Source organism: Chelonoidis abingdonii, chromosome 7 (assembly GCF_003597395.2).
Source record: "Chelonoidis abingdonii isolate Lonesome George chromosome 7, CheloAbing_2.0, whole genome shotgun sequence".
Classification (NCBI taxonomy): domain Eukaryota; kingdom Metazoa; phylum Chordata; order Testudines; family Testudinidae; genus Chelonoidis; species Chelonoidis abingdonii.
The window spans coordinates 12,006,015-12,033,834 of NC_133775.1; the positions used below are offsets into that span (position 1 = coordinate 12,006,015).

At 41.7% G+C, this 27,820-nt stretch overlaps 2 protein-coding genes across 8 annotated transcripts; one reads left to right on the forward strand and one right to left on the reverse strand.

Moving 5' to 3' along the window:
- The first annotated feature begins 34 nt into the window (after positions 1–34).
- On the forward strand, positions 35–19,841 carry CPT2 (carnitine palmitoyltransferase 2). 3 transcript variants are annotated; one of them, XM_032768439.2, is made up of 6 exons: positions 173–590; positions 2,567–2,647; positions 2,780–2,886; positions 6,344–7,648; positions 9,369–9,680; positions 18,459–19,841. In XM_032768439.2, the coding sequence occupies exons 1-6, from the start codon at positions 421–423 to the stop codon at positions 18,524–18,526; spliced, it is 2,043 nt and encodes a 680-aa protein (XP_032624330.1). In that variant the 5' UTR covers positions 173–420; the 3' UTR covers positions 18,527–19,841. The 3 variants fall into 3 exon arrangements, with proteins under 3 accessions (XP_032624331.1, XP_032624330.1, XP_032624326.1); XM_032768435.2 differs by lacking the exon at positions 18,459–19,841 and adding an exon at positions 10,782–11,282; XM_032768440.2 differs by lacking the exon at positions 18,459–19,841 and having other exon boundaries at positions 35–590; positions 9,369–10,682.
- CZIB (CXXC motif containing zinc binding protein) lies at positions 12,521–27,770 on the reverse strand. 5 transcript variants are annotated; one of them, XM_032768444.2, is made up of 8 exons: positions 27,666–27,769; positions 27,310–27,393; positions 26,118–26,174; positions 25,209–25,290; positions 23,193–23,224; positions 22,532–22,609; positions 13,609–13,674; positions 12,521–12,627 (listed from the first exon to the last, which is right to left on the reverse strand). In XM_032768444.2, exons 3-8 carry the CDS (start codon positions 26,118–26,120, stop codon positions 12,550–12,552), a joined length of 339 nt encoding a protein of 112 aa, XP_032624335.1. In that variant the 5' UTR covers positions 26,121–26,174; positions 27,310–27,393; positions 27,666–27,769; the 3' UTR covers positions 12,521–12,549. The 5 variants fall into 5 exon arrangements, with proteins under 5 accessions (XP_032624335.1, XP_032624336.1, XP_032624334.1 ...); XM_032768445.2 differs by having other exon boundaries at positions 27,638–27,744; XM_032768443.2 differs by having other exon boundaries at positions 27,487–27,689.
- Positions 27,771–27,820: the final 50 nt, after the last annotated feature.

Sequence of the window (27,820 nt, forward strand, 5' to 3'; positions counted from 1 at the left end):
GGGCAGTGTGTTGCACGCACAGCGCTAGAGGCAAGGGGAGGCAGCAGCCCCCTATAGCAGGGAGGCGAGTACACCGGGCTCAGCCCCCGCAGGGCGCATGAAAGTCGGGCCGCAATCAGGCGTAGGACTCCCGCTCTCCGCACAGGAAAGAGGCGGGGCCCTTGCAGGGCGCCGGCCGGGAAGCCCCTCAGGAGGCGGGGAAATCTCCTTGCACAGCGGAGAGCTCCCCAGAGAGGGGTTCAGCCCGCCCGGGCCGCGAGGGCGCCGCACGCAGGAGGATGAATTCCCGCCCCAGGGCGGCCTTTGCCTGCCAGGAACGGCGGGGGCGGGCAGGCGCTGCGGTCCGGAAGGCGGCTACTGAGCACCGGGGAAGAGGGAGGGAGCGGGCGGAGTCGCAGTGACAGGCTCGGCTGAGACATCATGGCGACCCGGCTGCTGCTGCTCTCCCCTGCCTCCTGCCTGAGGCAGACTCAGGCCCTGGGCGCTCCAGCGGCCCCCGGGCTGCGGAGGGGCTACAGCAGCGCCGACTCCTTGCAGTACCTGCACCGCAGCATCGTGCCCACCATGCACTTTCAGAAAAGCCTGCCCAGGTAAGGCGGCCGCTGCCCTCCCGGCCCCTGAACCAGAGCGCCCGGCAACCCCCGGAACTGGGGCCCCACCACCTCCGAGATCCCCGCCTCAGCTCTCGGTCCCCCTGAGCTGGGGTCCCCCGCAGCAGAGCTCGCCCCTGGGGCCCCCACCATGTCCGAAGTCCCCGCCTCAGAGCTCCCAGCTCCCCTCTGTGCCCCCCTGACCTGAAGACCCCTGCAGCAGAGCTCTCCCCGCGGGGCCCCCACCACATCCGAGATCCCTCCACCAGAGCTCCCAGCCCCTCTCTGCCCCCCCCCCCGACCTGGGGACCCCCGCACCAGAACCCCCTGTTTCCCTCTGAGCCACATGCCAGAGCCTCTGGACCCCCTGGGGATCCTCGCACCAGAGACCTTGCCCCCTTCTGAGTGCCCCATCACCACCCTAGGGATCCCCACACTAGAGGCCTTGCTCCCTTCTTAACCCCTCACTGTGCCACAGACACCTCCCCATCTTCCTTTGAGCCCCACAATCATGCTGGGTCCTTCCTCTGAGCCATCCCACCCCATCACCCATAGAGCTGCTCCACTCAGGGACTTCCTACCCTACCCCTTTCGAGTCCCCCATACAGGTAAGGGAGTCCTAGGCATCCTTCTGAGCCCCCAGAAACCCCTCCCTCACTGCGACCCCTCCATCTGTGTTTCCCACTGCTAATAAAACCCCCATCTCTTTTCCCCTGCCCAGCTAAGGGAGCCCCTTTCTTCCATGATTGCTGGCATCTAATGCCCATTTTCTCCTTCGTCTAGGTTAGTCCTTTTCCCCTGGTAAGGGAGTCCCATGTCTCTACATTTCAGAAATGGTGCCTGCTGGCTTTAAAGGCAGCAACATTCTTCTGCATCAGAGTGGAAATGCACTCTAAAAAAAACAAAATACCCCCTGCTCCAATGCAGAGTAGGGAGCCCTGTGCTATGGGTGACTAAATACACAGCTTAATTGCTGAGGCCAACTCTCTTATGGTGAACAACAGGTTTTATGTCTCATGGTGAAGCCTTAATACCACACTACTAGATCAGGTCTGCTTTGGGAAACTACCAGTACACAGCAGGTGGTGGAGTCAACAGACCAGTTGATATGTACTGGTTTCAGATTGCTCGCTACACCCCTAATGAATGAGGTTTGGTATATGCTGAAAGTGCAGGAGACCAAGAAGGGTACATTGTCTTTGGGATGGGCTACAGTATATTATGTAGGTGAAAGGTTATTGCTAACAGAGGGAAGTGACTTTGATCTTTTTTGACAGTATTCAAGTGTGTACTGCCAGTTTAAAAATTATAATCTACATATAACCTTCTGTCTCAAATCTCTTATCTACCATTGTTTAAATAACACATACAATTATTACAAAGGAAAGGGATTAGAGAAAACAAATCCCCCCACCCCCCTTTGTTTACTTTGTGCATTGGACAGCACTTCCTGTGTAGTTAATTTCATTGTTTTATTATACTGTAGTTAGTTTCCCCATTTGTTTGCATGCCCCTTTCACGGAGCAACAGGGGAGAAAGAAGCATTTAAAAAACATAGAAGTATGGCAGTAAAAACAACAAAAATCAAATTATGTAACAAGGTGAAATAGTCCTGTCACACACACACACACACACACACCTTAAAAAGTGTTAATTTCATTAAGAGGTAAAATAGCTTGCCCTGTAACTAGGTGAAAACAGCTTTCGTGTTTAGGCGAAGATGAGCATTGGAAATAAATTTATTAGAATTTCCACATGGAATCAAAATACAGAAAACATTCTATACCTAGCAGTATATAAAATTAGGGAGGAGGATCTGTGAGTTGGCTACTTGTAAAACAAGTTCCTGTTTTTCTGTCATGCTTACTTATAAAAAGAGCATAGGAATTAACTTACAAAAATATGGTATTTTAAGAATCTTTACTGTCAGAGCTTTAACAACAACATTTTAGTTTGCTTTTTTTCTCTCCCCTCAGGTTGCCAATTCCCAAACTAGAAGATACTGTTAGGAGGTATCTGAATGCCCAAAAGCCTCTCTTAGATGATGATCAGTTCAGGTATGGATACACAGAAAACCAAACAGTGCTTCAGTGTACATCAAATCTTTCACTCCAACTCCTACATATTAGAAGATGCATCTTTTTTAAAAAATGCCTGGAAACAGCATTTTGACTGTCTGATTGTTTTAGGAAAACTGAAGAACTTGGTCGCAGCTTTGAGCATGGAATTGGAAGAGAATTGCATGAGCAGCTGGTTGCTCAAGACAAGCAGAACAAACATACTAGTTACATCTCAGGTAGGAAGGATTATAGTGGGATAAAGAAGAGACTCATTTTGAGGAGAGACTTGATGACAGTCAGCTCATAATGCTATGAATAACAAATTAAAGTTTAAGCTCCTTATTATTGTTTACACTCTGAACAAGATGTGAAAACTACATTTGACAATGTATGAGCTAATTAGAAGACTGTCTCTGGTGGAAAAAAGAGGGTACTTCACAAAGTGTCATCTTTAATATACCAAATACTTTAGGACAGGGGTCAGCAACCTTTCAGAAGTGGTGTCTTCATTTATTCACTCTAATTTAAGGTTTTGTGTGCCAGTAATTCATTTTAATGTTTTTAGAAGATCTCTTTCTATAAGTCTATAATATATAACTAAACTATTGTTGTATGTAAAGTAAATAAGGTTTTAAAAATGTTTAAGAAACTTCATTTAAAATTAAATTAAAATGCAGAGCTCCCAGACCGATGGCCAGCACCCGGCCTTGCTTTAGGATCTCTCATTGTCACCTAACAGAAATATCAACCACAGCAAGATTTCCTCAAAGATGTTTTCATTTGGAAGAAAGTAACTTTAATGAGTACATTAGCAAAATATAATAGTGTAAAAAAAAAAAAAAGTGTAGTATAGGAAGAACAAATGGTGCTATCAAAATCAAAGATAGAAGGCCAGCCATAGCACTCTTAATATATAGATTTTTATTAAAGTGAGCAAAAGATTTGTCTGTCTATATAATCAGAACACATTGGTGAAAAGAACATTTGCTCAGTGATATACAGTATCATTTTGTACTGTGGTCCACTCTGATAGAATGCTGTGTATGCTGTAGTGCTTGTGTGCAAAGGGAATTAAAGTTAAGGATCTTTTGATACAAGGATCCCACATTAAGTGTGGAGCATCTTGCTCAAATGCAGGACACGTTGGTATCTGTGTAAGGAAGATCTTGTGCCCTTGATGTTCTTTCTCCTGTTGGAGAAGAAAGGTTCTGCTGCTATAGGAGGTTGAGGGATATTGGAAAAACAGTAGTGAAAAATATTTACTGTTTATTTTTTAAAAAGTAATTAAAAAATATAAATACAAATATATTCCAGTGTTTAGACTCCTCCATGCATCTAAAGCTAGTAGTCTCTATAAGAAAACTAACCCAGGTCTGGTTACGGTCATGAATCTGTTTGAAAGTCCTTGATTGGAAAACTGAATTCTCAGAAAAGTTGGGAAAGATGACTGAACAGTGGGGAATGGAAGGAGACACTCCTCCAGCCTTGAAAAAATGCAGAGCATTATTCTTTTAAAGAACAAGAAAAGGAAAGACTCAGAAAGAGGAAGACCAGAATAAAGACAAGGCGAGAGAGAACATAAGACAAAGAAGGAGATGAAATTCAGACAGAGAGAGAGAGAAAAGAGGGAGAGAAAAGCAAGAGAAAGCATGTAGCTTTTAGGTTAGTGATTTTCTTATTTATTTATTTATTTTATTTATTTATTTATTCTCATTCGTGTTACTTCCAGTGGCTTTCAAATGTAAATGATGATAGTGTTTGTGGAAGGCAGATGCTGGGTGGACAACAATGGAGACTTAGATAATATATCCAGTACAGCACAAGCAGCAGCAGTGTAATCTTCGCCCCATACTGTCCTGCCATTGTGCTTCAATCCTTGCTCGATGCTGAGACTACCAGTAACGGTGCCAATGGTGGCAGTTTACCAGACATGTATTTGAATTGCACTGAGAACCACCAACTTCTCACACAGGCCAGCTTGCTCAGCCTTTTGATAGTAATGACTTTCACTTGTTGTTGCCATCCTGTTCCCCCAGTATTTCCCTGTCAACAGCCCTATCATAAGCATCTTTCCCAAATCTTAGCGTCCAGAAATCTGGGTGCCTAGCCTGAACCCTTCTAAGCTTAATTACCAGCTTAGCTTTGATCTCACTGCCACCATCCAAAAATTCCAGGGTTTTGGCCCCCTCTGGTCTCCCCAAAACCTTCCCTGGAGGGACCCCAAGACTCAGAAGCCCTGAGTCTTACCGCAAAGGGAAATAACCCACTTCCCTTCCCCCTCTCTCTCCCACCCAGACTTTCCTCTCTGGGCTAACCGGGGAGTACTGATGCAATCTCTTTACATCACAATACCAAGAAGCATGTCTCCTCTATTCCACAAAGAGACAAACCCCAAATACAAGGAAACAGAAAAGATTCTATCTCTCCTCCCCCTCCAACCAATTCCCTGGTGCTGCAGAGCTTACCCTCCGTAGATCTAACACAAAGAGAATTCCCTCCCCTTCGTTCCTTAGCCTACCCAGAGAGAAAAAACTCAAACAAGTCTTAAAAAGAAAACTTTATATAAAAAGAAAGAAAAAAGACATAAGAATATAATCTCTGCATCAAGTGACAATACAGGGCTATTGCTTATAAGAAAAATATGAATAAACAGTCTGATTCAAAAAGATATCCAATTTGAAACATTCCAGCAAGCTACACACATGTAAATACAACCAAAACAACATAAAAGCCTATATTGTTTTTCTACCTGTACTTACAATTTGGAAACAGAAGATTAGAAGATAGAAAGAACCTTCTCATAGCTGAGATACAGACAAAAAGACCCAGACTCCAAAAATTCCCTCCCTGACTTTGAAAAATCCAGTTTCCTGATTGGTTCCCTTTGTTAACCCTTTACAGGTGAAAGAAACATTAACCCTTAGCTATCTATTTATGACAAGCCCGCTTAAGTTTAATGTTGAGGGGAAATGTGGCAGATTATTATTAACTGGTTTTCTTGAGCATTATTATGTAAATGGATTACATGCTGCAGCTGCAACCGGCCCTCTTTTCCCCTGACTTTCAAGTCCTGTTCCTTTTTTTTGTTGTTTCCATAAGTGTAGCAAAACATAATTATGCCTATGAGGAGGAACAATGAGTTCAGAGCTTGTATACCAAGGTGAGGAGTGGGTTATAAAACTCTACTTGTATGTTAGCTAGTCTTTCACCTCCGGAGATCTGGACTTCAAATTCTGACTTAGGTCACAGCTTGAAAACGAGTGTGGTTTTACTGAGTCTCCAGTGGGAATTAGGGGTTGCTGCAGGGAAGGAATTCAGAAGAGAAGAACAGAAGACACAGGCAGAAGAAAATGAGAAATAGAGAAAGAAGGATGAGACAGGAAGGGAAATGGGACAGGAGTAATGGTGGTCTCAAATGTGAGCATGTTTTCCCACTGAGTAATGCAACCTAAAGGCCATGTTGCACTCTAGACCTTTGTGCAAAGCTCCCACTGACATCAGTGGGAGGTCCACTTCTGATTTGGTGGGAATATGTTGCCCTAATGTACCTCAGTCCATGGACTATAATTAAATGGAGATAGTGGAGCTCTCTTCAGAATGACTTTGACATGTAATATAAATGGTTCTGAACAGTGCTTTCACAATTAGCCAATTTTACCTGTATTAATCTCTTTCTCAATTCTCCATTTTTAGGTTCCTGGTTTGATATGTATCTAAGTTCACGTGAATCTGTTGTTTTGAATTTTAACCCATTTATGTCTTTCAACCCTGACCCAAAAGCTGAATATAATGATCAGCTCACACGAGCAACTAACATGACTGTTTCTGCTATACGTTTTTTGAAGACCTTCAGGGCTGGCTATCTAGAGCCAGAGGTTTTTCACCTCAATCCAGACAAAAGTGACACGCAAACCTTTAGGAGACTCATTCGATTTGTGCCTTCATCTGTATCATGGTTTGGTGCCTACATGGTCAATGCATACCCCTTAGATATGTCTCAGTACTTCCGGCTTTTCAATTCCACACGATTGCCTAAGCTCAGTCGAGACGAGCTTTTTACAGATGAAAAAGCAAAGCACTTGCTGGTGCTCAGAAATGGGAACTTTTATGTATTTGATGTCATTGATAGAGATGGGAATATAGTGAAGCCTTCTGAAATACAAGCACACCTGAAATACATACTTAGTGACAACAGTCCAGCCCCAGCCTTCCCTCTTGCATATTTGCCCAGTGAAAACCGAGATTCATGGGCACTACTGAGGCAGAAGCTACTCGATAATGGCAATGAGGAAGTCCTCCAAAAGGTGGATTCTGCTGTCTTCTGTCTTTGTTTAGATGACTTCCCCATTAAAGACCTTGTGCACTTGTCTCACACCATGTTGCATGGAGATGGTATTAACCGCTGGTATGATAAATCCTTTAACCTTATCCTAACCAAAGATGGCAATGCGGCCATTCATTTTGAACATTCCTGGGGAGATGGTGTGGCTGTATTAAGATTTCAGAATGAAGTGTTTAAAGACAGCACCCAGAAGCCAGCTGTCACCCCACAATCTCAACCTGCTGCCATTGACTCTTCCAGCGCTGTGCAGAAACTCAGCTTTAAGTTGAATGATGCCTTAAAAGCAGGAATTACCAAAGCCAAACAGAAATTTGATGCCGCTATGGAAACCTTGACTCTTGACTGTATTCAGTTTAAGAAAGGAGGCAAGGAGTTTTTAAAGCAGAAGAAGATAAGTCCTGATGCTGTTGCTCAGCTTTCTTTCCAGATGGCTTTCCTTCGGCAGTATGGCCAGACTGTTGCCACATATGAGTCTTGCAGTACTGCAGCTTTCAAACATGGTCGCACAGAGACCATCCGTCCCGCCTCCGTCTATACAAAGAAGTGCACAGAAGCTTTTGTCAGGCAGCCTTCCAAACACAGCACAGAGGAGCTTCAGCAGATGATTGCTGAGTGCTCTAAGTACCACAGCCAGTTGACAAAAGAAGCTGCTATGGGTAAGTGTTAGCGTCAGGTCATGGTGATAGAACATTCGCATTGCTTCACAAAATGAGTCTCATCAACTTAGTTGCTCATTAATGCTAAACTTTTACAGAAGTCTCACTAAGTGTAACTTAATCTTGCTGGAGGGCCTATGTTCATTCAAACTTTGTAGAATGCCAAATAATAGCAGCGCTTTGCAGGTTAAAAAAAAATATTGTTCTTGTGACATTCTTCTTAAGAAGGAAGTGTCTTTGAGTTCCCCTTATTTGTTTCAGATCCACACACATCAAGATTTTTCCTATCCTGTAGATAAATTACTGTTATACTAGCCCACATGTGGCAGCTAACTGGCTGATGCCCTGGAGAGGGCAACGCAAAAGCAGGATGTTGGGTTGCTTCATGCATCTGCCTGCAGGTGGTACTGAGGCCACTGTGCAAACTGGCCTTGGTTCCTTTTGCTGCACCAGTGATAAATTTTCCCAAGTGGCTCTATCTGACCTGGCCCTATTGCATTTTAAAATAAGTCACAATTAGAGCTTGCTAACTTCTTCTAGATTTTTAGTAAAATGTAGCCTACAGGGCCTCGTCCAATTTTATTATACTCTTTTTACTGTGGTTTCAATAGCCTTTTCCTCTAGTTCCTGCCATTTGGAACAGCCTACCTCAGACTCTTTTCTAAAGTAATATGAAAACATTTATTCCTTTTTCAAACCTTCTATTTTGATCTTCTCCATTTAACTTAACTGTTGTTAAAAACCTTTTTTATTAATATTGCAGTAGTGTCTAGATGTCCCAGAGATCATGGCCCCATTATAGTAGTTGCTACATAAATGAGTAAAACAGAGTTCCTGTCCCAGAGAAGGGATGTGCTAAAAATGCATTGGAATTTCCTTCTGTAAAGCATGTTACCATAACTTATGAGAAAGCTGCTATAGAAAAACTCTTGTAAGTTTTGTGTCTTTGAAGGGGTGTGATATTTAGTGTGTTAATTAACTATTTTCCAGAGAAAAGCAGTGATTTTCTGTAGTGATTTGTATTTTAATACCACTGTATAACTCCATGGTATGCCCATCCCTTGACTACTGAGTGCAGTTCTGGTCATCCCATCTCAAAAAAGATGTATTAGAATTGGAAAGTGTACCAACAAAGGCAACAAAAATGATTAGGGATATGGAACAGCTTCCATATGAGCAGAGATTAAAAAGATTGGGACCCTTCATCTTAGAAAAGAGACACTAAAGGGGGGGATATGATAGAGGTCTATAAATTCATGGATGGTATGGAGAAAGTGAAAAAGGAAGCTTTACTTACCCCTCCACATAACACACAAACCAGAGGTCACCCAATGAAATGAAGAGGCAACAGGTTTAAAAACAAAGATAAGGAAGTACTACTTCACACAACGCACAGTCAACCTGTGAAATTCATTGCCTGGGATGTTGTGAAGGCTAAAAGTATAACTGGGTAAAAAAAGAATTAGGTAAGTTCATGGATGATGGGTCCATCACTGGCTATTTAGCCAAGGTGGTTAGGGACACAACCCCATGCTCTGGGTGTCCCTAACCCTCTGACTGCCAAAAGCAGGGACTGGATGACAAGGGACGCATCACTTGATAATTGCTTTGTTTTGTTCATTCCCTCTGAAGCCTCTGGCATTGGCCACTGTCAGCAAACAGGATATTGGCGTAAGTGAACCACTGGTCTGATCTATCATGGTCATTCTTATTTTAACAGGTCAAGGATTTGACCGGCATTTGTTCAGTTTGCGTTATTTGGCAGCATCAAAAGGTATCCCCTTACCTGACATCTACCAGGACCAAGCCTATGCTCAGCTGAATCACAACGTTCTGTCCACAAGCACGTTGAACAGCCCGGCTGTGAATATGGGAGGATTTGCTCCAGTGGTGCCGGATGGCTTTGGTGTAGGCTATGGAGTGCATGATGATTGGATTGGCTGCAGTGCCTCCTCTTACCCAGCCAGGAATGTACACGAATTCCTCCAGTGTGTGCATAGGTCACTGGAAGATATTTTTCATGTTTTAGAAGGTAAGCATATTAGTAGTTAGGCACAACAGGGCTGGGATACTTTTTTTAATGCACAATATAAAATGTTTGGATCAAGATCACTTCTGATCATGTGTGGCTGAATGTGGAAGAATGTTGCTAGTGCTAATTTACTAAACATTTTGACTGGGATTTTAAAAGGAGTCTGCAAGAGTTAAGTGACCAACTTGCACTGAATTTCCATGGGAGCTAGGCACCTTTTGAAAATCTTAGCCATATAAAGAAATTAAGTGCAAGCTCCTGCATGTGATATTCAGGAAACACTTAATTCTGATATTCTGAACTGTTATGTAATAGAATATAAAATGTTCTTAAAATATAACAGGCATTTAAATATTCATTTCTAGAAAGGAACTTTAGTATTGTACTGATTAAACTTGAGCTTAAAATCTACGAATGTTCATGTTTACAGCTCATGTTTACAGCGGGAACAAAAAACTACATTTGAACAATGTAACAGCTACAAAAGTTGTATTTAAAACTAAAATACAAGAATGACAAGTTGTAAATCCTGCAGATATATGTTCACTTACTAGATCTGTAATCTTTATTTTTCTTGTTAAATTTGAATCAGTGTCAAACTAACTGGCTCTTCTGTTGGAAGCATTTCCAATGTAATGATTGGTTTAAATGAAAACTTGAAAATGTGAGACTTTAACAGTACTGACAGCTGTAATCAGGTGTTAAATCTTCAAACTGTTAAGAAATTGGCTGGAAAATAATGTTTAAATAAAGCTACCTATGACATCGTTGAAGAAATGTTTTAGTAGTATCTCAGGATTAGGGATTTGAGAGTTCCTGGTGTGAAGAGTTTACACTTTTAAAATAAGCATACAAAAGCTGATAGAGGAATACAGTCAAATGCATATACTTTTTAGAAATTATAAATTGTCAGTTATTTCTGTTTGTATATCTGCCCTATAATCTGTTGTGTTCCTTTGCATAAGCCTGTATCTTTAATACAGAAAAATCATTTCTCATTAACTTCTCCAGAGGCTGCTTTTCTTTCCCAAATATCTCTCTCCTACTGTGGAGAAGGAATCACCATCAGCCTTATTAATGACTATTTCCTACCTCCTCTAGAACACTCCAGACTTCTTGCATGGCACCACGAGTATCTGTTGGAACCTTTCAGCCTATTTGCCAAGGCAAGTGGCAGGGATGTCTTAGTATTTGCAGATTTAAGATGTCTCTGAAATAAAGGTATTGGGCTTGAGGTGGGAGAGGCTCAAGGAGCTTTCCAGCGGGGACAGTAGAATTTCCTGAAGGATGGCAGCAGCAGCATCTGCTAGATTTATTCAAGATCTTGTAACTTTAGAGTCATATTAATTTGATGCCAAAAATCTGATGCGACACCCAATGCAGCAGAATTCATACAAAAGACATAAGAACCTTTGCTCTCCAGGAGTGCCCCCTCCCTTCAACTGCTGATATTCTTAACAGTACTGTCACTGGTCCTTGCTTTGGGGCTTTATCTTTTGCATTAGCTTCAGCAGCTCTATTAAAAACACACTCAACCTCTCCAAAAAAAAAAAAAAAAAAGTTTGTGGCTGCTCTGAGAGGGAAAGTATCCCCTGTCTATTTTGAAAGCGCAAAAGATAATTCTCTTCCCTGGTTCCTTTCTCTGCTGCTAGCTTTTCAAAATAGCACTAAAGTGTCCATTTCACAGATGTTTGAACAGTACCAAAACATAACATGGTAGCAGACAGTATATTCTAAGTGGATGGTGCTAGGATGTCACTGATGGGATTCATAAGACCAGAAGTTTACTTGCCTTCAGTTTTTCTTTGTGTAATATAGATTCCCTCAGTTCTTTGCTTTATCAAAAAGTGATACACCATGAGTGCAGCTAGTGAACACAAGATACCATATCTTATGTATAAAATGAATCACAGTTACCAGGGTGAAGCAACCCTAAAACACAGGCCTCTCCAGATTCCTATCTATCAATATGTAGCAGGGCTTTTTATCCCTCTGCAGGCTGCTGCTAAAAGGCAGGATACTACATCATGTGCTGCACTTACTTTGCTGTTGAGACTTTGATGAATGATGACTTCCTGGTGCTGAAGAGTACATTTGGATTTGGGGAAAAAGCCTTACAGAACAGACAGGGAAAGACTAGAGGTGGGGGTGGGTATTAAATTCAAAACCTTTGGCATACTTGGCTGTTTCCTTTTGAACTGACATCTTTTATTCAAGAGGGAAAATATTTGCTTACTGAGTGGGGTAAAAAAAATTGTGTAAAGATCATTTGGTTTTCAGAAGATAGTTTATGTTTTTAGCTTAGTTTGTATTTGTTTACATTTATGTATAATTAAGTTATCACTTAAAATTTGAAATACAAGTCAGTTAGCAGGAAATGGTAACAGCAGGTTTACTTGAACTAGCCAGAAACTATTACAAAGATATACTTCTGGCTTCAGGCCCTAACACCTGCAATTACCTAATGTGCCAGTGACAATGATCAAGACTGAAAGTTATTTATATAATAGGGTATTTTGCCAATGATAAATCCTTCCATGTTGTCTTTAACCCTGAAGGCAATGACTATTTAGTAGATGTTGACTAACACATTGGCCCTTTAGAGACAGATTTAACGAGAAATACAGCAGGGCCTTTCAATGTTAGGTTTGGCTGTACTGAGTTTCATCTGAGTAAACTACTTGAATAGAACCAGTCAGACTGGTGGAAAAGTACTTGCTGTCCCAAGACTGATTAATAAAGTCAAACTCAGCTGATATTATATTTGATTGTTGAATTACAGCCATACAGAAAGTCACTCCAGAGGAACTTCTATAATGACTACAGTCCAGTACTTGGCCAAGGTGTCAAGATTTTATTAAAAGCAGTTTTAGCATTTTAGAAACTTATGGGTAACTTCATAGATTCCAACAGACTCCTTTATTTTTTCATCATAGTCATTCCAGTCCTGTAGGAATTCAAATTTTACAGCATTAATACAAAACACAAACACAATGGGGTAGTATTTAAAATCATAAATTGGAATATCAATTAACCTTATCAGCATTCCAAAGTTGGGTTCTACACTGTCTGCAGGAAGTGTTTAGGCCCTTAACCTCTCCAGTTCTATGTCCAACAGAAGTGAATGCCAAACAAATTAAATTAGCTTCAAGCTTCTTAGTAGTTTTAGCTTAATGAATCAGATTTTCTGTATCTGAAGACTGTAGCCAGTAACAGACATGCCAGCAACCATGGTGAGTGAAAGGATTATTTATAGTACCTGTACTTGTGAGTCGGACAAGCCAATCTTCCTGTCACGTGGAATACCAAAGAGAGGAACTGAGCCTGAGATATTTGCTCATGGCCAATGAAGATTTGGAGCACCTATGGGCTTTTCTACATGGAGACATTGTATTTTGACCTAATACTGTTTCAAACACACTATGACATTTCTAGTGTGCAGTAGCAGGATGTGCATGCCTGGCTACTATGCTCTGGTTCACACCCAGCCTGCTGTGCCTTAAGTCTCCATGTACACAGGCCCAAAGTCTTATGCTGAGCTTCAAAGGAGACTGCACATCACTACTCAACACGTGGAAGAGTTCTCAGGAGTTGCCCCAATAGTTTCAGAGCAAAAGAAAAGCAGTGCCCCCATAAAAATCTCCAACTTGATCAAGAGACCATGATTTGGGTGTCCTCCCAACATTTTTTCAAGAGCAAGCTGCAATTATACCATGCCTATTCAAAATACTGAAGATGTCCATGCTTAGACACTTCCAAATAAGTACCTTGAGGTGCACACTAATGCTGAGCACTCATATTTGAAGGTGGTTTCCTCCTCCACTTAAGATTTGTGCATGCATGCCACTCTAAGGCACATAAAGCCATACTTTTAAATGGGTGATTGCTATTTCTGGGGATAGAGACACTGAGGAAAAATAAGTTGTACCTTTTCCAGCAAGTTTATTTCACTAAAAGGCGTGCCAGACTCTGCACCTTCAGCAGCAAACCCAGCCTACAAAAGCAAAATTAAAATAAGCTTAGGTATGAGTTGTAATAAGTCTTAAATGTTTAAAATAATTCAGCAAACAAGGTTATGCAGTACAAGTATTTATTTTAGTGGAGCTAGCTGTCTTACAAGTAGGTATAAAGAGTGACCAAATTATTAAGTGACCTATGGTTTCAATACAGGGTATGACCGTCTGTTTAATAATCAAGGAGAGTTTGACTGACTGTTCATGCCCAAGTTTTATTTTTACATATTTTCAATTCCAAAAGATACAATGGATGGTAGAGTTCAGTTGTATCCAGAAATTATAGGAACATTACTAAAACTATACAGGTCTGTCTCATCTTACGTGGAGGTTCCGTTCCACGGTTAGCACATAAAGCGAAAACTGCGTATAGTCAAAATTACATTGAGTTCAATGGCGGGCGGAATCACCCGCACTACAGGTACAGTATTAAAATTGTTATTTCTTTTTTGTTCTTTTTTTTGGTTTTTGCCGACCACGTAAAGCTGAAATCAGGCATATTAAATGTGCGTTAAGATGTGACAGACCTGTACAAGTAATATGGTAAAGCAAGGAAACATCAGTTTTCCAGAACACACTTGTTTTTCCTGCAAATTATTTTTTCTAACTTGTTTTTTCCCCAAAAAATCTCTCTGGCATCACAGGTTTCTAAGTGTATCCAGTATGTCTATTAGCAATGAATGATTAGATTAAAACTGTCACCAAGATATTTCAGGGCATTTTAGAAACAGTGTACTCCAGTTTAATAGCAAGCTAACAATGAAAAGCAAGAGAGGAAAAAAAGACAAGTCTTCAGTTTTGGTTTTAACAGCATGAGAACCCAGACATCCCTGGCAAAAGGGGCCAAGTGTTTGTAACTGTCATCATCCTGTGTAGTTCATTTAGGTACAGAGGAGTCAAACAAACTACCAGGAGGAGGAGAATCAACTAGATTTTAATTGTAACCAGATTAGACTCCACCCAAGCAGCACAATTTAAGAGTCTCAGAGGGGTAGCTGTGTTAGTCTGGATCTGTAAAAGCAGCAAAGAATCGTGTGGCACCTTATAGACTAACAGACGTTTTGGAGCATGAGCATTCGTGGGTGAATACCCACTTCATCAAATGCATGCAGTGGAAATTTCCAGGGGCAGATATATATGCAAGCAGCTCAGCAGTTCTCAACTTGCCAGCTACAGAACCAGTTTCTCCTCCCTTGGTTTGAGAAACTGCTGAGCTTCAGTTCATCTGCAAATTTGACACCATCAGCTCAGGATTAAACAAAGACTGTGAATGGCTTGCTGTAAGGGACTGCGGAATTTTGTTACGGTTTAGCTAAGGCTGTTCGCCTTCTCAAGGACAGGTTATTAAAGGTTGCTGTTATACTAGCCTATGCTGTTTGTAGCCGGTTGGAACCGCTTAGCCTGGGAAGCCCGGCGTGTTTAGAAAAGCCTGGCCCTTTGCATAAGAGATAGCCCCGTTGTGGGAAAGCTCCCACATGCCTATGTATGAGCTGCTTTACATGCTATTAGCATAAGTTATATTTATCAGAATTGTGTTTGCTGCTTTGGACTCGCTCCCCGCTTTGAGTTAGCAACGTGGAGAGGCCCCGTTGCGGGTGTGTTTTCTTTACCTCATTAAAAGCCATATCACTCACTGTGTGTGTTGTCTCTCGTCCCTGCAGAGCACTTAGGCAACGTAACACTTGCCAACTACAGAACCAGTTTCTCCTCCCTTGGTTTTCACACGTCAACTGCTAGAACAGGGCCTCATCCTCCCTGATTGAACTAACCTCATTATCTCTAGCTTGCTTGCATATATATACCAGCCCCTGGAAATTTCCACTACATGCATCTGACGAAGTGAGTATTCACCCACGAAAGCTCATGCTCCAAAACGTCTGTTAATTTAAGAGTGAGATCTGCACAATTCTTTGTCTACGTAACCTAGCCTTTCTAGCAGAAACGGACCTGAGATAACTACACTTAAGTCTCCACGGGTGCATGTGTGAGCAGTGGCAACGCTTCACTCATCCAGTCTCACCATCCCCTCTACCCAAACAATGACGCTAAAGGGAATTACTGGGGAATAAAAAGATCAACCAAGGTGGCTGCATCTGGGATCCAGTACATAAAGCAATGGATACATTTCCAAAGAAGGTACAGTTGGGGTAAAAAAAATTGGTATTTAAATTACAGATTAATGTTTTGTTGGTCAACAAAATTCCTCAAGAATTTAAGAACAATGACACAAATTAAAGGATGGACAATGTAAGAAGCCTTCCTGTGAGCTACTTGGATTCTTTTTATTTTTAATTGAGTAAACAAATAAGTGGCTATGGTATAAGGAGAACTCTTTCCTGGTTTTGCAAACTGAAATGCATATGGGACTTGCTCCTGGATTCCTTGTAGACATAAATCCCCACTAGCTTCTATGAGAAGTTTGAGTGTACAAGGAATGTGCTCTCTGACCACAAACTTTACAGTGTTTTGGGATCTGTGAAAATTAAGAATTTAGTCATACACATCCCACAATGCATGACAAATGTCAATGGGAGTGATGAATTTAGATCAAACATTGCACGCAGCCTTTACATGAGCAGAATCACAAACCCCATGGGGGGGGGGGCAGTAGGCAGTACAAGAGAAGATGCATCTCCACCAGCCACAATACAGAACTGCAACAGAGCAAAGAATGGAGGTGGAAGGGATGGAGAGCCATCACCACCCAGTACACATTTAAGAGATCCATGGAACATTAAACCATGCGACAGGCTGTTGTAATTACAGCAGAACTTACTCCTGGGGGAATTCTGTGCCACTGCATGCACAGAATTTATAACCCCTGCAGATTTCTTCGCTTCCCAGCAAAAAAAATGACTTTTTGAAAGGGAAGCTGTAAGAGCAGTCATGCACCACTCCTTTGCAGTGGGGGTACATCGTTTAAGGCACACAGAGCAGCTGGCAGAGAGAGAAATCACTGCAGGACTAGGGATTCCCCAGCCAGTGGCTCCTACCCTGTGCTGGGATCAGCTGTTAGTCCTGACTGTGCTGGAGGCAGGAGAGGATGGCATTTCCTCTTCCCCTGCAAGCAATGCCTGGGACTGTGTCAGACCCACCCCCCCGAACCTCCCCCAGCTGCAGGAAGCTCAGAATCCTCCCCTGCTTCCTGCTCCCATTGTGCCTCAGCTGTGGGGGGAAGAGGTACAGGGGGCTGCTCCACCATCCACCGAACTCCCATGCATCCGGACCTCCCATATCCAGACACCGCTGCCAAGCCTCACCCAGTTCATCCAGAACTACCCTAGCCCTCCATATCCAAACCCCACCAAACCTCAACCCTTGCATCTGGAGCTCCCCTGCACCTAGCCCCCTTGCCTCCAGCTCCCCACCCCAAACCCAGACCAACCCCCACTGAGCTCCCTGCACTCAAATCCCCATCTTGAAGAGCCCCACCACCCCAAGCCCCCACATCCAGAACCCCATGCCACTGACCTCCAACTAGCTGCATGCATGCCCCCACGCCACCAAGCCTCAGACCCCTAGCACCCTGAGACCCCCACACCCAGACCCTCTGCTGAGCCCCAACCACCTTTACCTGGAAACTCCTGCAGAGTCCCATTACCCTACACCTGGAACCCCACCGCAAACAAGCCTCTGTGCATCCAGATCCCCCCCATAGCTGTCTGCACCCAGATTGTCCCACACAAAATCATCTCACCCCACACTTGGCTCCTGCCTGGTTGAGCCTGTCTGCCCCACACCTGGTGCAGAGGGGCACGGCCCCAGGGTGTTTCTGGGGCAGGCCCATGCCTTGTGCTGTGTTAGGGTCAGGTGCAACCTCACCACTGAGTCCGTGCCCCGGGGGTGGGGGAGCTGCACGGTGATCTCCCACCTTCGTGCAGCCAGTGGCCTGTGCTCCCCCCTGCCATGCTGGAGCCTCTGTATTATTTATTGACAAATGAAACTTGCAGAATTTTAAAATATGGTGTGCAGAATTTTTAATTTTTTGGCACAGAATGCTCTCAGGAGTAAGGACTTGCATTCTTATAGCTTGTGGCATCACAGTTGATACTCCAATTTAATCACTGCCAAATTGAGCTGAGTAATGAAGTGACTTGTCTGCCCTCTGCTGACTGGCTAAGGAGCAACAGTAGCTGAAGCTTAGAACAAAAACAGGAATTCTTATCACCCAACTTTCCAACATAGTGGATCATCATGCAGTTATTCTGCTTACCACTGTAAAGTGTCATTTCTGCCACAAAGCAAGGGAGCTATAGTTGGATGAAAAGACACTTTGTAAAGATGCATCTATTCTTCAGCTGAAGGATAATACTTCTGTGGTGCGGGGGAGGAGGAGACCGTACAGAACTAATACAGGTAAAGAGGCATATATTGGCATTTCTGATAGCTACATCAGCTCAGGAACCTTAAATGAAAAGCATAATTATAAGCTAAAACTAAGAGACTTCTTACCAAGCAAGAAATGAACAAGCATCTTAGATTTTTCACCATTTGGTAAAAAAAAAAAACCAAAAAAAAAACCAAAAAAAAAAACCCACATCCCTGGGATTTTCCAAAGGGAAAGATTTTCTTTTTGTCATGGAGGGACCTAGAGGGTATTTTCCCCTTTAAGACTGCAATAAGAATTCTGGTGATTTTATGGGGAGACAGACAGATATCAATGGAAATAACAATTCTCATCAACTTCAGCTAAGTTTTAATTCTATTTATTAAAAATAATTTCACATTCTTATGACCTATTCTATTCCATTGCTGTTTATGACAGAACTGAAACTTGATCTGGAGAAGCCAGGCTGGCTTCAACTGTATCTGAGAGAGCTGACTGTAAAATAACTGTTGGATTTGTAAGGAAAAGGGTAAGTCTCTTGATTTATTTGTTGAAGTATCATAACTTAAGTATCTAGTCAGGGCTATCCTTCATACACACTGCTTCAGATTTAACTTCGAGACTATTAGGTTATGAGTTATTATAACCTTCACTCTGTTGGTATTGATTGAAATGAGATTGACAGGTGAGGGCTAGGAAGACATGTAAACAAGCATCCTACACACATGGGCTTATCAAATTTGACTGTAGAAATAGATTTCTAGTTCCAGTTGTAAAGCCAACAGGAACAAGCAACTGACTATTTAGTTTTTCTCCTTGACAGGTGGGCTTCTAGAGAAAAATGTACTAGTTACACCACCAATTGCCGTAGTCCACTTTACATATGCTTAGTTTTGCACAGAAACAGAAAAACTGTTTTTAGACACTTGAATTTCCCCCTCCCACGTCTTAGAAAGTGAGCCAGAATAATAATAAATGTAGCACAATGTCACTGCAGTTGCAGGAAGGATAAAGCACAGGTTTTTATTTGTCAAGTCTACACAATTTACTCCTAATCCTACTGGAATAATAGGTTATATATAGCAGGGAGTCAGCTTATGTAGCCCATGACCAGACATAAGAAACCAACAGCTGACAGCAGCAGGAGAACTGTAGATTCCAAGGCCTGAAGGGACCATTAGGATCATCTACTTTGACCTTCTGTATAATACATGCTATTGAACTTCCCCAAAATAATTCCTAGAGCATATATTTTAGAAAACAATATACTCATTATTTTAAAGTGATTAGTGATGGAAAAATCCACCACAACCCTTTGTAAATTGTTCCAATGGTTAATTACCATCACTTAAAAATGTAAGTTTTGTTTCTGCTCTGAATTTATCTAGCTTCAACTTCCAGCCTTGGGATTGCGTTATACCTTCCTCTGCTAGATTAAAGAACCCATTATCAAGTATTGTGACAGACCCAAACCAGTGGGGTACAGGAGTCTGGTAGAGGGCAAATATACTGGTCACTGGATGAGCAGTTTTCTGTTCCTTGAGTGACCAGAGCAGGGACTACACTAGAGTAATCAGGAACCTGCTAGAACCAATTAAGGCAGACAAGCTGATTAGAACACCTGCAGCCAATCAAGGCAGGCTAATCAGGGCACTTGGGTTTAAAAAGGAGCTCACTCCAGTCAGGGAGAGGGGAGCTAGAGGAGAGGAAGTGTGTGAGAGGAGCTGGGAGCAAGAGGCTGTGCTACTGGAAGACTAAGGAGTACAAGTGTTCTCAGACACCAGGAGGAAAAGCCTGTGGTGAGGATAAAGAAGGTGTTTGGAGGAGGCCATGGGGAAGTAGCCCAGGGAGTTGTAGCTGTCATGCAGCTGTTACAGGAGGCACTCTAGACAGCTGTGATTGACAGGGCCCTGGGCTGGAACCTGGAGTAGAGGGTGGGCCTGGGTACCCCCCCAAACCTCCTAACTCCTGATCTAGCACAGGAGGAGTTGACCTGGACTGTGGGGAAGATCACTGAGGTGAGCAAATCTGCCTATCAGCACAGGACCCACCAAGATAGAGGAGGAACTTTGTCACAGTATTTATTCCCCATGTAAGTAGTTATAGATCAAGTCACTCCTTAAAGATAAATAGATTGAGCTCTTGGAGTCTATAATTATAAGGCATGTTTCCCAATCTTTTATTTGTTCTTGTGGCTCTTTTCTGAACCCTCCAATTTATCAACATCCTTCTTGAACCATGGATATCAGAACTGGTCACAGTATTCCAGCAGTGCTTGCATCAGTGCCAAAAATAGTGGTAAAATAACCTCTCTACATCTACTTGAGATTCCTTTTTTATGCATTCAAAGAATCCATTAGACTTTTTGACCACAGCTGATTATCCACCATGATCCCTAAACTTTTTCAGAACCACTGCTTGCCAAGATAGAGTCCCCCATCCTGCAAATACGGCCTACATTCTGTACTCTTAGGCATATAACATTTAGCCATATTAAAATTCATATTGTTTGCTCATGCCCAGTTTACTAAGTGATCTGTCTTTTTCATTATTCATCTCCCTTCCCCCCACCATTTTTGGATCATTTGCAAACTTTATCAGTGATGATTTTTACTTCTTCTAGGTCACTGAAAAGTGTTAAATAGCATAGGGCCAAGAACCGATTGCTATGGTACTCCACTAGAAACACCTGCTCAATCATGATTCCCCATTTACAGTTATCTTGTGAGACCCCATCAGTTAGCTAGTTTTTAATCCATTTAAGATGTCCCATGTTAATGTTCTGTTCTCCCAGTTCTCAAAATGTTGTGGGGTACCAAGTCACACCTTACAGGAGTCTAAGTATATTGCATCAACACTAGTACCATTATGAATGAAACTTGTTTTTATAATGAGATTACAAATTAGTTTAACAGGATCTATTTTCCATAAACTCAAATTGCCATTAGTTACGTTACCCTCCTTTAATTCTTTATTAATAAAGTCCTGTATCAGCTGCTCCATTAGCTTATGCAAGAACTATGTCAGACTGACAGGCCTACAATTACTCAGATCATTCTATTTACCCTTTTTAAATACTGGTACAACATTAAGCTTTCTTCCAGTCGTCTAGATCTTGCCCAGCGTTCCAAGACTTACTGACAAAAAATTAACATTAACCATCCCACAAGCACCTTAGCCACCTCTTTAAAAACTCTTGGAGTCACATTATCTGGACCTGCTGTTTTAAAAAGTCTAACTTTAATAGCTGTTATTTCACATCCTCCCGAGATACTAGTGGAATGGAAAGAGTTATCATTATATATTACATCACCTGCTCCCCCCAACAGAAATATTTATTGAACACTTTTATGCATTATTACTAATAATTCTACCATTTCCATCTAGTAAGGGACAAATACCATTGTTAGTATTATTTTTTGTCCCTGATATACTTAAACTCCTTACTGTCCTTAACACTCCTAGCTACAATTTTCTCCTTGTGTCACTTTGCATCCCACTGTTATATCACTGTAGAGTTGAACCTGGAAGGAAAGCTCTCTCCCACCCACCTCCAGCTCCCTCTGAAACTGTCAGTTGCCTTAATTTGTGGTTCTCAATATTGCTAGCAAGTGACTCTCATTACCCAAATCTCTCTGTTTAGCTCAGCTCGGCCCCTCCCCATCAGGGAGCAATTAACCATTCAGATTTCAAGCAACAGGGCTGATCAATGTTCCAAGGGTCAGAACCACACCGCCTCACCAAGACATGAAACAGACCTGTTCCAACAACTTACTCAGAGGCCCATGGTCCAGCTACACAGCCTGTACACAGAGAACGAACAGCCAAACAAACTCACAGTTGGACGAAACAAACCAGTCACCAAGTCTCACTACCTCCAAGCAAAATCCATAGCTGTCCTATCTGAAACTCTCTTAGCTGTCTCAGTTTACAGTTCAAAAAGACCCTTTAACTCAGTATCTGCAGCTGTATTTTGCAAAAGAGACTACTGATGCCTTCAGCAAGTCTTGCTCTGCCTTTCAGTCTCATTTTGTTGTGGATACACATCTACATTTGTAGAGATGGATGAACTTCAGAGTTTAGTTGAGCACAGCAGACAGATAATGATCAGTGTCCAAAAATCAGGCTTGTTAACTCTCTCTATGCCTTGTACAATAGCCCAACCAGACTACTTCCCATCAGTGATCCCTAATTAGGCAATCCAAGATGTGACTGCTTTAGGACTCCTCTCTTCCTCCTGTTGCCTACTCTAAAGATCCACCAAATGAATTCAAATCTGCAGTGCTCTGGAACTTACAAGGTACTTCAGGGGGCACAGCTCCAAAGGGTGAGTAACTTTAATTAGGTGAGTAGGGTGAGGTAAGAGACAACTGCAGAGAGGGAAGACTCTTGGAGAGTCACTGGTTGTCCAAAATGAGCAGTGCAATTCTCAAAAGAGTGTGCTACATCAATGTAGACTTCAGCAGAAAGACACCTAAGAGCTGTCAAATAAATCATTAATAAGAACTTGCCTGTGGTTGAAAGTCAACTGGCTCAAGACCTCGGCACTCAAATTCCACTATGGTCTTAAACTTCTCACTGTCTTCAGCCTAGGATTGAATCAGAAGAGCATTTAGTTTTTATCTAATGAAAGGGAAACAACACCTTTTAGTCTAGGCATAAAATGCAATTAAGTTTTTAGAAGCAGCAAACTCTGGACCAAAAACTTTGAATTATTTTACATGGTTGATAATTAACTAGAATTTCTTAAACTTAGAGACTGGTCAGGTGAAGTTTCTGAGCCCTTCAAAGGTAGGCTCTCCGAGACCAGGGTAAAACTATTACATATTTGCTTAGAATGTGACTAATCCAGTGCCTGATGCTGACACCAAGATATTTAAACAAATGATTTGATATCTGAGTCAGAACCAGAATGGACAAGGCAAGATATTAACTGGCTGCCACTGTCCACATTATTTAAAATATACTTTCCTAAGTGCACAGCTTCACTTTTGGAGCATCCAGCATCCCATTTGCGGTGTGTTTCTATCAGGCGATACCTGAGTGTATTTTCCCCTGTACTTCTGGGAGGAACATGATCGCAAAAATTGGGAAGCCTTGTAATAAACTACCACCACATTACTAATGCTTATTTCAGTTATGTCTGCGATATCATAGAGAAAATAAACTTACATTATAAGGCTTGATAGTGTCTCTTAAGATATCTAAAAGAGAAGGGGGTAGAATTAAAATACTTCAAATTTTCCAGCCCTCAACACAAACCCAAGAGCCCTTCCTCCAAACACTGTTTATTCAAAAACAGCCAACATTTCTGGTTAGTCCATCAAAATCTAAGACCCTTTTTTTTTGCTAGTGCTACCAAGAATTCCATCTCCTGTTTTGTTTTCCTCTTAAGGAAGAAAAAGCAAGGCATACTCGTGTAACATGGCTTTAAGGCTCCATCCGTACAATTGTTGCTCATACAGCTCTCCCAATGTCAGTGGGAGGGTTGAGTGCAAATTACTTACAGGACTGAGCCAACAGGACACCATTATTTATATCTAACTTCCCTAAATGTAGATTTGGGGGATAGTCATTGTATAAGTCAGCACAGACCTTGTAAATACCTTCCTGTATTTTAACTAGCTTATCATGGTTGTATTTATTCCACAGGAAATGCCTTTCATATCAGACACATTTTGAATACCAATTTATCTTTCCCTTCATGTTACTGCAGTAAGTATTTACATAGATATAGCTTTACAACATCACAGCTCAATCCCAGGGGGAAGAAATCTAATCTAGGATGGCTATGAAATGGGCAGAACTTTGTAGGAACATCCCAAGAACCAGGCCAATGCAGACAGCTGGCAGCTCCTTGGATGAAACTAGTTTTTAACATCTGGAGAGGAAAACGAACACTTGACACATCCACTTGTGTGGATGCTGTTAATTTTCTAAATACCAGACGGGCTTTTAGATTTTTGGGGCCCAATCCTGAAACCCCTACTCCTAAAAGTAGTTCCGCTGAAGTCAATAAGTGTACTTGTGCAAGTATAAGGGTCTCAGGATTAGTCCTTATTTTTGTGAAAAAAGTTAAGTGATTAAGAGACAATGAATGGGACTATTTTGGCTGGGAAGGCAAAGGGCACAGAAAATATAATAAAGGATGAGTCAGGTGCTCCTTTTTACTCTTCCCCCATAATACAACTATGAGCGATCAAACAATGAAACTGAAAGGCTAAAAGGCTTTAAAAAGATAAATGGAAATATGTATTAATATAATAGATAATCAATCTGTTTAACTCTGCTATAGGATAATACTGAGGCAAATAAATTAATACAATCTAAAAAGGGGTTAAACACTCCTACAAATAAGAACAGCTGAATTACACAGTAGGCCAGAGTTGCAATGGCTGTCAATAGTCATGTTAGAGTGTAGATGATCACCAGCTGCAGGGCAGAAAATACCTTCCTTCCCATAGTAAGATACAACTGATTTATGAACATTATGCGGGGCTTTCCTTAAGGACCATCTCAAACTGGTCAGATACTGACTAGATGGACCATCATTCTTTTCTGCTTTGTGAATGTCTACATTAATAACAAAAAGACAAAGAGTTTGATAACTGAAAGAAAAAATGTCTAGCAAGTACAGAAATTGCCCAGGAAACTCTTGGCTACTTCTGTTATTTTTAAGAAAAGAATTAAAAGTAACTGGCATCCCATTTTTTTCCAAAAAGGTTAACATCTTAAGTGTACGTTCAAACAATGCTACAAAGGACAATAATTTGTTTCCAAATAAGTTTATAGAAGAAAAGCAAGCATTTTAAAAGGGACACCATTAACTTCAGAATCATGTTTCTGTTGGGAAATTTGAACATACTATTGTTTTTACTAAAACTAAAGTTGGCAAAAATTAATTGTCTTTATTGTTCCAGTGTTTACACACTTTTTGCATGTGTAGTCAGTCTCATTCTTTTGATGATGATCAGTTGCATTTCCTGTCTCATGCACAAACATGAGGACAAACATATTGGTGCTTTAAGACAAACACCAGCAAGTAGGAGAAAGTAAACCCGTATAAACACTGGTAAAAAGCAACTTACAACAGAAATTCAGGACATACTATTTATTTAGAAGGTTTTTGTAAATTAGTTAAAAAAAATTAAATTGACAGCATCCCTTAAATCATGTGAAAGAGCTTACCAATGGAATTTTCTCTGGAGCACAGCTTGCATTTCTGCACCATCGTGGCACTCCCTCTGCCTCCCTTAAGAGGAGCACTGTCCTAAAAAATTACAAATGGAGCCATCACTGTGTGTCAATTTTTTCATCTTCTAATTGAGCAACTAAAAATCTCTGTAGAGACAAAATAGTTTTTACAAGGACAATAGCAAACTAACATGATTTTATATATTGTAAGGGGAAGGTAGGTTTCTTTCAGTACAAAGAATATTTAGACTTCACAATACTATGGTTATTAAGGAATAATGTACATTCTATACTAAATTTTAAATACACTATGTATAGAATGTGTCTTGACAATACAGACACATTCTAGCTATTCCATAGGATATTTATTTAATCTTCAACCAGCATGATTAGAGCCCTGATCCTGCACACTGTTGTGCCTACAGGCAACAAATTGCAGGACTGGGGCCTGCAAGGATAGAAGAAGAATGGTCTTGATGTTCAGGATGAGAGCCTAAGGTTCTAATTCCAAACTAAACCACAGACTTCCTGTTTTACTTTGGGCAAATCACTTCACCTCTCTGCCTCAGTTTCCCCATCTGTAAAGTGGGGATAACACTTCTCTATTTAAATTAACATCATGAGGTAGTCAGATAGTGATATTTATAGCATTTCTGGCATGCACAACACCAGTACCTTGTATAAGTTAATTTACTATCATTATTCAGCCATTCCTATAGCACATTTCATTCAAGGATCTCAAAATACTTTGTGAACATAAAGTCTGACAGCAACCCTGATGTAGATAATTATTCAAAGGCTGCTTCATACAGCATATCCCCCATTTCCATCAAAGTCAATTTTACATATTATGCACTGGGTTTTTTTTGTTTTTCATGTACACCTTGCAGTTTGGCAGCTTACCATTAATCGCAGGTATTGCCATTTTTCAGAAATCTCACCACAGTTTCCACATTTCAGCTGGAAAAGAAAAACATACACCAAAGAATCTTAAAGTTGTTACTAAACTGATCAATAAAATAACTCAAGCCATTCTTAGACTTAAGTTTAACCCTTTTGTGGTTGAAAGGTCATGGGATAGCTGCCCATAAAGAATAGGAGGCCAGAGTCTCAACTGGGGTCCATTTTCATAGCCCCCTTAGCTTCACTTGAGCGATGACAATTTACACAAGTTGAGGATTTCTTCCAGAGAATTTTAGGTCGAAAGAAAACAGATTACGTTCAGGAGCCAATAAAGAAAGCTGGGAATAATACATCCCAACAGTTTGTCAACCAAGCGAGTCTTCCATCAATTATACTTAAATAAAATCATAACCACAAGAGAGAGGGTGGTGGATATGATATGGAATGAGGAATAGCCATGATTTTATTTCATTGTAACTGATCTTTTAATGCAAACATACATACATCTAACAGTTACTCAACTTCCAAAACGTGCTTAAATTTAACAAACAAAAAAAACCTGCACAACTTTCAAATGACTTATATTCATCTTACTTTTATTTAGCTTACACAATGACCCATGCTTGAAATGTGCCATGATACCACTAACATTCTGTATATAATCAATTGGGTACTGGCAAAACTATATCTGAGATGGCAGTGAAATACCACAATGATGATCATAGTATAGAAACCATTCTACAGTGGTTTGCATTGCAGGATTCCATTAGATACCAATAATTTGTGTAGTGGAAGCCTGCAGTACAAACCACTATAGGATGGGATGCAAAATATCATGCAAAAAAAGCCTGTGATACAACACCATGCAACTCAATCACAGAAATGCCGGACTGAGAGGTCCTCTAGTCCCGCCCCCTGCTGATGCAAATTTACACAAGTTATTCTGAGTTTCAGCGGTGGGGAGAGTAGAGGACCCCTCAGGGTCCCTTCCAGACCTCCATTTCGATCATCACTGGTTTTCAATCTCATAATTTTATATCATTTTTACTGCACGATATTTTGTACTGTATTCTAGTTAGCAATACAGGCTTGTATTATAAAAACAATTACTGGGGCTTTTAAAGTACATTGCGTTTCATTTTGCTTTGCCTAGCAACGCTGTGCAGTGTGCACCTCCCCTGGCCCGCCATACCTTCAGGTACCAGCGAAAATCTTACCCCACCGGCCTGAGGTTTGTAACATTTTCCAGAGTGGCTTTCAGCTGCAGCCCTATCTTCTGTAAAACAGAGGGGGGATAGAGTCAGTGTGTTACAGCCAATGCCATCCCCTCCCCCAGGCACTGGCAGCGCCGCGCCCCCCCCGTACCCACCCCCATGCTCAGGGCCTGCCGGTCCGGCTGTAGCTAGCGGTGCAGCCTGGACACGCTCAGCAGCTGCCCACAAGTCCCGCGGCGCAGGCAGCGGGGAGGGCGGTGCCGCCCTGGGGGCGGGAGCAGCGCGACCAGCTTCAGCGACACCTACTCCCTCCCGCTAGAGGCCGGCCTCCAACCTTCGCGATAGTTGACGTTTTTCTTAATCGACTCCTGATTGGCAGCTTTCCTGTGACTTGTTGCCCTTAGACAAAATGGTCACCTCATCTCGTTACTTTCGCAAGGACTGAAGCTGGAGCGGAAGCTGCCCTCAGCCAAGATGGCCACCATCTGT